At 37.8% G+C, this 12,319-nt stretch overlaps 1 protein-coding gene across 11 annotated transcripts in view; it reads left to right on the top strand.

The window, feature by feature from the left end:
* Positions 1-12,319, top strand: part of COBL (cordon-bleu WH2 repeat protein) — a 371,034-nt gene that overhangs the window by 158,829 nt on the left and 199,886 nt on the right. For 8 of the 11 annotated variants that reach the window (XM_069083710.1, XM_069083720.1, XM_069083712.1 and 5 more), the window contains one exon: positions 2,529-2,603. The exons of the other annotated variants lie outside the window; for them this stretch is intronic. In XM_069083710.1, coding sequence (XP_068939811.1) covers positions 2,529-2,603 — 75 coding nt within the window. The remainder of the gene's footprint in view (positions 1-2,528; positions 2,604-12,319) is intronic. 11 annotated transcript variants of the gene reach the window in all.

The raw sequence follows: 12,319 nt of genomic DNA, 5'->3' as shown, positions 1-12,319 counted from the left end.
CCGAGGTATTTCTGGCATGTCTTACTAATTAACTAAGGGACAGCCGGGTGGCATAGTACTGGACCTAGAGTCAGGAAGACTCATCTTCCTGTGTTCAAATCTGGCCTCAGACACTTACTGTGTGACCCTGGCCACTTAACCCTGTTTGCCTCAGTTTCTTCATCTGTAAAGTGAGCTGGAGACGGAAATGGCTAACTACTCCAGGATCTCTGCCAAGAAAACCCCAAATGGGGTCACAGAGAGTTGAACATGACTGAAGTGGCTTAATAACAACAAAAAACTTACTAATTAATTTTTCTTCTATTATTATTTTTGTTTAAATGGTGACTTTTTTCTTTTTTGTCCATTAGAGTTACTCTTATTTGTAGTGAATTAACCTTCATTTGCCTTTTTGGGGGGAGCAGAGAGGTGGCACAGTGGATTCAAATCCAGCCTTAGACCCTTAACTCTGTGACCCTGAACAAGTAACCTAATCCCTCTTAGTCTCTCAGCTATAAAATGGGTTAAGATAATGTTTAAAAATACCTACTTCCTAGGATTGTTGTGAGGATTTAATAAGATAATTATATATGAAGTGCTTTGCAAACCATATAAACAAGAGTGTGCTGGTAAATATTTAACAACTGGATTTCTGGAGGAAAAAAAAATGTAAAGGCAACATACTTCCAAGTTTAATCTACATTATTAACACTGCCTCTATCAATCTCAACTCTAGACAATCAATAAAACAGTAAATCAAGTCCTTCTTTGTAGCTTTGCCAAGGTGTAAATACTCACTGAAAATTTAACATTCAACTCTTGTGAGCTGGTTCAAGCTGGCTCCAGCATCCCTCTGCTTATATATTGCACTATGAAAATGTTAGCCTTCTTTTATTTATTTTGTTTCATCTTTTCCTACTGGTTGGTCCTACTCCCTTTACACCTTTAATTTCCTATTTTTCCTCTCTTCTTTTGTGTCAGTCCCTTTTTAAGTATGTGTGTCTACTGACTTTTGGGTAAGCAAAAAATATTTTGCACTCTGTAAAGAAGGTTAATATAATAATTGTAATAACTCAGTCATACAATACTTGGAAAGTTTAAAAGCATTTTAGATCCAATATCTCAGTTTAGTTAACTGCTCACATTTTTAGAATGCTTTCAGAATTCCAAACCACTTGCTCACATAACTCCATGAAGTGGTGAATTTAGAAATTATCCCCATTTTACAGATGGAAAAAAATGAATCAGAGAGCCAGAGTGTTTGAATGAATTCACATTGCCCAAAGTTACATAACTAGTCAGAGGAAAGTCCAGATCTTAAACTCAGGTCTCTGTCTGTAAAGTCAACACTCTTCCTACTACAATTCTCTCCCTGCTTTTTAGACGAGTTTATATAACCTTATTCATCTTACCAAAATTATATCAGCCATGTAGTAGCAAAATTAGGAAAACTCACCCTTACATGGATCAGCCAATGGTTTATTTCACTAAGGCCCTGAATTTCATTATGCTCTCTTGTTTTGTTCTGTTCTTGTAAAAGATTCTAAAGTGTGGTGTGGTTTTTTTAAGTAGTCATGACGACATTAATTCTAATAATATTACATTTTAACTACTAAAATAGCATCCATTCATCATCTGTGTAGTGATAAAAGTTGTTCATGAGACTTTTCAGTATCCTAATATCAGAGAAATAGACCACATGCTAAAAGTAATCAAACTCTTCAGTTGAACCAATCAGCTATTTTTATTTTTTATTCTGAAATGTTGAGCTGGTCTTAAGAGAAGACTTGAAATCTTAGGTAATTTACAAAATCTAAGTTATCTTAAAAAGAAAAATATTGTAGCCCCAAAAGCAAAACTATTTTTTACATGATGTAGCAATCTTTCTCTTTTCTCTTCTAAAAAAGGGTCAATTGAATGAAAGAATCCATTAAACCATCATCTTATGTCATACAGAAATTCAGTAAGAAACTCATATTATACATATATTATGTTTATTTCTTACTGAATTTATCTTACATCTGTGTTAATGTAGAAAAACTAGAACCCTTGGTTGGTTGGTCCAATGATACTTTATTAAACTCTTGGGAAAGATGATATAAATCAAAGAAATGCCCTCTCTCTCTGAAAAAGTTTCCAGAGTCATAGGAGATGTAAAAGAAATTTCAGAAACCTCAGAGACATCTAGTCCAACTCATAACCAAGTAAAATACTCCTTTATGTGCAAAGAAGAAAAAATAGAATGCTAAATACAGCTAGCTAAAACAATATAGCAACATGTCAAAGGGGCAGTAATCCTGGGCTCAGGATTTTAATATATTAACCAAATAAGTGTAGTAGTCATGCCCTAACTTTTGGGGATATTGGTATCTCTAACATCACCCTTTATTCATAGCTAGTCCCCAAGGAACCCATAAGAGAATGTGGCTTTTAATTGATTTTTGTAGTCTTGGACTTCTAGTGCTTTTGCTGATTGTGTTGCTGATTATTTATTTGAGGTCTTAAAATTTTTTTCACCTGATTCTATGGGTAACTTACTTGTGTTCCAGGCTGAGCAGCAGGGGATGCTAAGAATGGACAGTGATGAGGATATTTTAAAGTCAACCACTGAAAAGAACTTTAATGTGAGTACTAACCCTGCTAATAGGTGCTTATAGCTAACTCATACCTATAGGATTGGCTGTCATTACCAAGAAAAAGGAAATTAAAGTTACAAATCACCTCAAAGGCTATGCTACAAGCTCTTAAGTATCTGTGTTTGGTACCCATTGTACACATATATGCACACACGTGTGCACACACACACACTCACACACTGCCCCATATTGTTAGCAGTGTCCTCAATAATCACTCTGGCTGTGTAACTCTAACAAAAAGGCCTAAGAACCTGGTTATTGACCTGTTCACCTGTCCAAACTATGTTAGAGTCAGGCAGATTCAGAAGTAATTTTGGAATGAGCAGGTTACCATCATTACATTTAATGGAAATGAAAGCCTGCAGTAGCTATGGAAGTCCGTGGGTATGTGAGTTTCAACTTATGGGCATATTCCTCCCCATCCTTCCCTCATTAGTTGACCAGTTCAGAATTGCTCATTTAGGAAATCTAACTTTCCTTGTTTTAACTATTTATAATTAGGTCCCAATTTGTACAAATAAGTAAAGTCAGAAAGTGATTTTGTAATTCAAATTTATATTGCATACTTCCATTTGACTGGAACCAGTTACTATATTTTATGTACTTATGCATTTTTGTTGTTGTTGTTTGGGACAGCTAGGTGGCAGAGTGGGTAGAGTGCCAGGCCTGGAGTTGGGAAAACCTGAGTTCAACTCTGACCTCAGACACTTACTAGCGGTGTGACCTTGAGCAGATCTCTTAATCTTGTTTGCCTCAGTTTCCTCATCTGTAAAATGAACTGGAGAAAGAAATGGCAAAGCGCTCTAGTATCTTTGCAAGAAAACTCCAAAAATGGTTACAAGGAGTTGGACGTGACTGGAAATGACTGAACAACAAAGCAATTGTAATTTTAAATGGTGTGAATTTGAATACATGCAACTGTTTCATGGTATTTATTATTTAGACCAACTAAATCCTAGCTTTATTGAGTTTCATGGCATCTAGGAAATGTATAGTCAGAAAAGGTGGCATGCTGATCATGCAGCAAGAGCAAGAGAGAGTGCTGGAACCCATAAAATATTTGACGATCAAGAGGGGGACCATTCTGCGTGTTGGGAATGGTTCTTGGAGGTTTTATGGAAAAGATTAAACAAGAAGAACATAGGATGCAATCAATGTCAATCAACAAGTATTTTTTAAGTACCCTCTATAATATGTGGAGTGCTGGAGAGATGGAGGGAAAAAAAAACAAAGCAAAAAAAGGAATTTCCTTTTTTTTTTTCAAGGAGTTTACATTTTATTAGGAAAGACAGGCATGATGCACACACACAGAGAATGAATGCCTACATCACTAAGATTAGTTACCCATTGAAGCAGAAAAGTACCATTGAATTGTCATTTACCTTTTACAAATGAATCATTAAATAAGCATTTCTTAAATGACTTGTATAGGCCAGGTACCCTGCTCGGTGCTGGGGACGCAATAGCAGAAATGAAAGAATCCCTACCCTCAAAGAGCTTACATTCTATTGGAGGGAGATAATATGTACACATATAAATGAATACAATGTAATTTCTGATGTGGAAGTCACAAGGAAGGGGAGAGATCAGGAAAAGGTCTCACAGGTGGCACTTGAACTAAACTTTGAAGGAAAAAAGGGAATTCTAAGAAGTGGAGGTGGGGAAGGACTGCCTTCCATGCGTAGTGGGACAGTCTGTGTAAAAGCAGGGAGACATGAAACTTTGGGGGTAAGAAACAACAATAACAGTTTGGCTAAACCAGAGACACAGAGTCTGTGAGAAAGGGCAGGCTGGAGGCAGACTGTGGAATTGCTTTAAGTGTCAAACAAAGGTATTTGTATTTGATCCTAAAGTTATTACACCCACTGGAGCTTTTTGAGCAGGAAAGTGATGTGGTCAAGACCTGTGCTTCAGGAATACCATTCTGGCAGCTGTCATGGAGGATGAATTAGGAAGCAGGAAAGACCCTAAGCAGGGATATCACTTCGGAGGCTACTTCAAGTGATCTAGGCAAGAAATCCTGAGGACCTGAACTGGGTTTGGTGATTGTAAGGGGCAAGAAAGGGATGAATGTGTGACAGGTGTAAAGATGGAATGGACAAGACTTGACAACTGATTAGAGAGGGATGAAAGGTGAGGGAAAACCAGAAGATCACTCTGAGGCTGTAACCTTGGGGAACTGGAGGGATTCTAGTGGCCCCTTGCATAAAAAGAAGAAAGTTTGGAAGAGGGGAGGTGATGGTCTAAAGATAATGAATCCTGGTTTGAATAGATGTTGTTTGAGCACCTTAGGATGCCCAGTTCTAAAAGGTCCATTAGTGATGCAGAATTGTAGCTCAGGAGAGAGATGGGGGCTATAAATATATTGGGGAAACCTCAAAATGGGATTCTTGAGGTCTCCAGTCATAACCACTGGCATTTAGATGTAATTTCTTCCAAATGGAATTCTACTAAGGCAAGTCAAAATCGTTGTCTTACTTATTTTAAAATATCTTAAGGAATTAGTGATTCGTTATATACTATCAGTCATCCCAGTATGATACTTTTCAATAACAAGAATTTAAAGGTAAGTTATTTTTTAAAAGCAATTGATCACAATGCACTTGTAAACTGCACTGCTATAAAAGATAGTATTGAAATAAATCTATGGGGTGAAAACAAATATTATATTTCTATGGTGCCATTTTAAAGAGGCATAGAGGGCTTTCACCAAAGAAGAGTGAGCAAGGCTAGAACAGAAAAGGCCCTGTTTCATCACAATACCAAAATACAAAAGGGACCCAATGTATTTGGCATAATATAGACAGAACAACCAAATAAGGGATACATTTTTCATTCTTTAGCATTATTGTCCGCTATTTATAGCAGCCTCAGTTTATAATAGTTTAGCAAAGTCATTTGGGGAGGCCCTCAGATTTCATTGAGGTTGTTATAATCTCCTTTGGGCTCCTGAATTTTTTTCAAGTGCCATACTTACTGTTTATGTGAGCCTCTGAATTCTCCCACTCTGAAAACTGCAAAATTATGATGTACAAGATCAACTTATCTCATTGCCCCATCAATTTATACACTCGTCTACTTGGGCCACATTATTTTAGGTTTTTCATGAAAGCCACAGCAAAGACAGACCCATTCTGACACTTCCCTGTTTTAATCAGCTGTATTAGCTTCCTGTTTGGTTGCAATTCTAAATTTCAGACGCGAGACTAGAAATTTAGAAGCCAGCATTATCCTTGGCTTATCTTAGGGCTAGGTTTCCTAACATGATGTGTTTCATTTGAAAGTAAGTTCAGACGTAAGACTCAAGTCTTGAACTATTATTATAGAAGTAACAGCTAGATGGGGGCAACTATATTCTTCTTGTTACTATTCTAGCTGTAACAGTGTTTTCTGTACATAGTAGTAGGCACCAGTCCTGCTAAAGACAAAGACGATGGAAATCAATTACAGAATGGCTAAATGTATTTAAAATCTGACAGTCACAATGGTTGTCTTTGATATCCCTAAAGAGGAAAAATGTACAAAAAGTTTACCCCATCACTGTGAGTAAGAAGGACCTTAGCTGGGGAAGGTCCTCATTATTAACATCAGGGGCAGGGATCCTTGTTCCCAAAATACTTCCTCAGTACCAGAGATTTAATTTTTGTGTGTCATAGGCCCCTTTGGCAGTCTGGTGAAGCTAATGGAGCCTTTCTTCTTGTTTTTAAATAATTGAAGGAATTGCTCGATTTCAATTAGAGGTGATCCATCCAAATTCATAGATCCCCCGAAATCTCTCCACAGATCCCTTGATGATCTGTGCCCTCCTAGATTAAGAACTTGTATTCTGTACATTATTTTTGAGTGATGGAAACCTGATAAAGCATTTTATCATACTTGTTATATCTCATTTTTTTGCATTTTATTACCAAGATTTCCAATCCCAGCATTTGATAGCCCTTCTCTGTAGGCATGCTTAGTCTTAACTTCATCACTGTGTTTGTGGCTCCATTTGCTCTCATTCCAAATGACAACCTGATTTTACAAGTGGTGATAATTGTAACTGATTATGTGTAGTGATAATTATAGGTAGATGTCTTTATTATAATATTAGTAGTACAAGTTTCATATTGAATTTTGTAAATAGCATATGCTCAAATACATCTTGTTACATTTGAAATTTCAAGTAACTTTGAAGCCTGCAGTCTAGGCTGATTCAAGGATATACTTACATATTTTTTTTAATGTTAAAATTTTCCATGTAAATAGTCAGAATGATCTGACTATGAGTGATATACATTTCTTTGGGACTGGGGCTTCATTTTTTGTCTTCATATCTCAAAGTTCCTTGTACATAGTAGGAGCTTAATCTATGTTAAACAAAATTGAATTTGTTCCATTAAATTGCAAATGACCTAAGTGTTAACCCATAATGTGGTGGTGTTTTTATAACTAAATGAGCACTTGAAATATCCTTTCCCATATGATTTTATGCAGTTTTTTCATGATATAAATTGTCCTTGCATGACCCAGGAATCATTCCTTTTTCTGCCTGACAGGGAGAAAATTAAGTGGAGGACCTGATGTCTAATAAAATTTGGCTGTTTTCAATACTGGAGTGAATTTTCTGAGTGACTTCAGATAGTATACTGAGACTTCTTCTGGGAAATATGCATTTCAAGAGGACAGGTTAAGTAGCTTCAGGGCAACAGTTAAAGTAAATAATAGAGTATCCAAACTAGAGTCCACCGCAGAGATTATCTTTTCCAACCCTCTCATTTTACTAATGGAGAAAATGAGACCCAGGAAAGTTAAATGACTTGCCCAGAGTTTTCCTCATTATGACAAATCTTGGGATCATTGATGTAGAGCCGAAAGAGACCCTAGAAGCATCTGTCTAAACATCAGACAATGTACTAAGTGTCTGAGATGGTCCTCTTGACTTCAGAGCCAGTGCCCTTTTCACTGTACTATCCTGTGTTCCTGGGTCTTAAATCCAGAGCTGTTGATTCCTAGTCCCTTGCCTTCTCCAGTATGCTGTACTAGATAACTTAGAAAGGTCCTTTAAAATGGGCATGAAGGTAAGCTCTGCTTGAGTCATTCTATGCACTCAGGATCTAAGTGACATGGACACACCAAGGGTACAGAGTGCTAGTCAGTGAAAGGGTAGTGGGAAGATGTGTGGTGGGTGTATGTAAGTTGTAGTACATTAGAAATAATGACTTGTGTGTGAGAAGTACCTTAAAAGATATCCAGGGCAGGGGTGGGGAACCTGTAGCCTTCTGGGTCCTTGGGTGCAGCCTTTTGACTGAATCTGAGTTTTATAGAAGAGATCTTTTTATTAAGAGAATTTGTTTTGTGAAGTTTAGATTTAGTCAAAGGGCTGCACTTGAGGACCAAGAGGGCTACATGAGACCCTGAGGCTACAAGTTCCACATCTCTGATCCAGGGGATACATAAATGGAAAATGAATTGTAGATGAACTGCTCAAGTTCTATCCTGGTGCCCCTGTAATGTTAAAAGACTTAGAGGAAAGCTTCAGACATGCTGGTTGGGCCCTCTTACGGCATACTTAGGATAAAATATTGGATCAACTCACTGTGCTGTACATATAACTTCATGTCTATACATTAGACATTCTTCATCTGCTTGGTTCTTCCTGTCTAATTAAACCAATCTCTTTTGGGTTATTGTGGATCTCATATAGAAGGTCCTACAGTATTCCAGGACTGGTTACAATCAACATATCATCTGGAAGACTTCCCCATCTATAGGTAATTCCTCTTCCATTTGGCCTGCATTAGACATCATCCTTAACAAAAACAAACTCTTTTTTGAGTATATATAACACACCTTCCTGTTTTATACTTTATTTGAAATGGGTATGATCAAAGTTTATTTGTTTTCTTTAACAAATAATTTTTCATTATCTTAAGACGGTATTTTTCTCCCTTGAATCAAATAATTATTCTATAATGAACAAATAAGAAACATTTTGCAATTTGTCTTCTCTGTCTTTCCCCCAACTCACCAACTTTACACCAGTGTTATCCTCACTCTTCACTCTTATTCACCCCCTGTATCTGATCAATTGCCATATCTTGTTTACACCAGCACAACTTCTCCGGGACATGTCCTCTTCTCTGCACTTCCATAGCTATCCTCCTCGATTTAGGCCTTTGTCACCTCATCTTCCAGTGGCCTAGAGAGCCTCCTAATTAAGCTCCCTACCTCAACTCTCCCCCATTCACATTGTCTTCCACATTGCTGTTGAAAGCCTAGGTCTAACCATGTCACCTCCCAACTCAACTCCCATCTCACCCTATTATCACTGGGATCAAATATAAACTCCTCTGTTAGGTATTTTAAATCTGTATATCTTGGTCCCTTCCTATCTTTGTAGTCTTATTATACATTCCTCTCTTTCACTGCTTTATGGATGACATATCGACTCACTTGATGTTCCTCCATTTCTTCTCTCATTGTCTTTACATGAGCTGTCTACCGTACCTAGAATGCCTGCCCTCCTTGCTGCTGCCTCTTAGTTTGCCTAGTCACCTTCTACAGGAGACCTTTTATAAAAAGATCTTTAAAACATATTTGTAATAGAAGCGAGGGCAGATTGGTGGAGGGGGTAATCAGAAGCAAACACTTTTGAGGAGGGACAGGGTCAAAGGAGAGAATAGAATAAATGGGGGGCAGAATAGGATGGAGGGAAATATAGTTAGCCTTTCATGGCATGACTATTATGGAAGTGTTTTGCATGACTACACATTTATAACCCGTATTGAATTGCTTGCCTTCTCAATGAAAGTGGATGGGGAGGGAAGAAGAGAGAGAATTTGCATCTCAAAATTTTTTAGATGTTTTTACATGCAACTAGAAAATAAGATACACAGGCAGTGGGGTATAGAAATCTAGCTTGCTCTATAGGAAAATAGAAGGGAAGGGGATGAGATAAGGGGTGGGGGCATGATAGAAAGAAGGGCAGATTGGGGGAAGGGATAATCAGACAGAATGCATTCCATCTTGGGGTGGGGGAGGGGGAGAGATGGGGAGAAAATTTGGAACTCAAAAATCTTGTGGAAGTAAATGCTGAAAACTAAGAATAAATAAATTAATAAAAAGATAAAAAAAATTGTAAAGCACTTAGCACAGTCCCTGGCACAGAGTAGGTGTGATATAAATGCTTATTCCTTTCCCCTGGCCCTTATAGCCTTCCCTTTTGAAGTTACCTTCCATCCACCTTGCATGGATCTTGTATAGATTTATATACTATTGTCTTTTCCCATTACAATATAAGCTCCTTGAGGGCAGTGATGATTTATGTGTTTTTTGTTTTGTTTTGTTTTGTTTTTATTGCACCAGACTTCTTACAGTGCCTGGCGCATAGTAGACCTTTAAAAATGCTCATAGACTATTTTAGTCTGTTGTATGACAAGATATCTGCCATAAAAAATAATTTGCAAAAGCCTTCCTGTTTCTGTCTCATATTTTCATCAAAAAAAATGCCCTAGAATGTGTGTACATTATTCTAAGAAGTTATTTTTAGAGTTAAGAAAGTAGACATATGAGTTGGTAGACTGAACTTGATTAGATTGCCTTTTTTCAATAGTATTTGTGATTTTTTTTCCCCAGATGTTTAGGATGGTTCATCTTTTAGCTATCTTGAGAACCAAACCCTTAACGCCCTCAGAATTGTCACCTCCATGTAGTGCCAATGCAATATTTACAGTGTCCACAATCACAATAAAGACTGTGACTATAAGTATTGCATGACATTCAATCACAAAATATGCCAAACTCTTCAGATAGTGGATGGAACTGAAGGATTTATTTAGACACCAGAAAACCGAATCCCAAAACCAGTAAGCCGATTCCATCATAGTACTGAAGATATTCAGAAGCCATAATAACGCTGAGAGCCACAGCATCCTTCAGCCTTTCCACACACCAATACAAGATGAATATTTACTCACAAAACTATCTCCTTGCCTGAGCTCCTCTGTCCCCAGCCGGCTAGTTCTGAACCAGCTTCCTATGGGCTCTCCTTTCCTTCAGCAAAACTCCTCTCACCACAGGCTCCATGTGACTATATTTTGCCTATCAGGGGGAAGAGTTTATCTTCACAGCAGGGAAGCTTCCTGTGGGCTCTGCTGCACCCTCCAGCAAATTCCCTCCATCATAGGCTCCATGTGATTACATTCAGCCTATTAAGGGTCAGAGTTTATCTTCACAGCAGGGGAGGTCTTCAAAGTCCCCCCCAGGTCTATTAAGGGGCACCAAAGATCTTCAAATTCCCATTCCAATTACTCTCTATCACAGATTCCCTTTGTAAAATAGGTTTGTACAAATTGTACATGCTACATACATGAGGCAGCTAGGTGATGACAGAGTGCACAGTGTGCTGAGCCTTAGACTCAGGAAGGCCCAAATTCAAACGTGATCTGTTTCACGCTGGAAGAGTCACTTAACCTCTGCCTCAGTTTCCTCAACTGTAAAATAAGGATAATAATAGCACCTACCTCCCAGAATTATGAGGGTCAAATGAGATATTTGTAATATACTTAACATAGTAACTGGCACATAATAATAGGTGCTTTTCATTCCCTCTCATAAAAAGACAACCCTGCATTATCATACATTTGACCCAAAATGAATATTAACCCTCTTTAAGGCTGTACCAGTTATTTTTTTCAGAGAAGGCATCTCCTTTGGTGGAGATGCTGCTACCTATGAAGATTTATACTTCAGCAATTGAAGCTCATTGTCACTTGAGAAACTGAGACTAGAGATAGTCTAGTTCACCCACCCTGTTGATACCTGGAGTGAACTCAGACAGTACCGACAGCTTGACCAGCCTTTTATCTACTATGCCATGCTGTCTCTCATTTTAGTATTTCATTGTTTGTTTGTGGGTGGAGGAGAACTGGATACAGCAAGATCCATGACTTCATTGGTTTAGGAACCCCTGATGAAGAAACTTGAACTGTCTATATGCAGCAGCAATTGCCCTCCAACTTACTGTCTTAGTTACCTCTCATAAAAGTACATAAATGTTAGCTAACCCTCTCATTCATAACAATTTCACATTCCTTCTTAAAACTGAGAAGATCTCTTGGGAAATTTGATAATCTCTTCCTCTTTAAAAAACAAACAACCAGGGTGGTTAGGTGGCTCAGTGAATAGAGCACCGGCCCTGGAGTCAGAAGGACCAGAGTTCAAATCTGGACTCAGACACTTAACACTTACTAGCTGTGTGATCTTGGGCAAGTCACTTAACCCCAATCGCCCTACCTCCCCCCCTCCTAAAAGCAAAAACAAACAAATGACTTCTATAGGAAAATTTGAACTATTTTTCCTGCGTTAAGACCTTTCTCATTTACAGTACAGTTGAAAGAGGGTTGGGTTTGGAACTAAAAGACCTAAATTAGAACTCTGCCTCTGCCATTTACAACTTTGGGTAAGTTGCTTTAATAGATTTGAGCCTCTGTTTTCTCATTTGTAAATGAAGTTGAAGATTTCTAAGTGATTTCTAAGCTTCCTCACAACTTTAAAACCCTATTTCTCGGGGCTGTTGGTGGAAACAATTTCATATGAAAAGCATAACACTTATAGAAAAGGCATCCTGTAAACAGGAAACATATTTTTGTGGATGAAAGTATTCTTAGTGTTTGGGACTTGATTTCCATTGTTAATATCCATTGTTAATAATAATAAGGAAG

The sequence above is a fragment of the Petaurus breviceps genome, unplaced genomic scaffold, assembly GCF_028583685.1.
Source record: "Petaurus breviceps papuanus isolate PSGF00001 unplaced genomic scaffold, PetGlider_PUasm1.0 174, whole genome shotgun sequence".
NCBI classification, from domain to species: Eukaryota; Metazoa; Chordata; class Mammalia; order Diprotodontia; family Petauridae; genus Petaurus; species Petaurus breviceps.
Note: the sequence above shows the minus strand (reverse complement) of the source record. Positions and strands in the feature narration are given on the sequence as shown.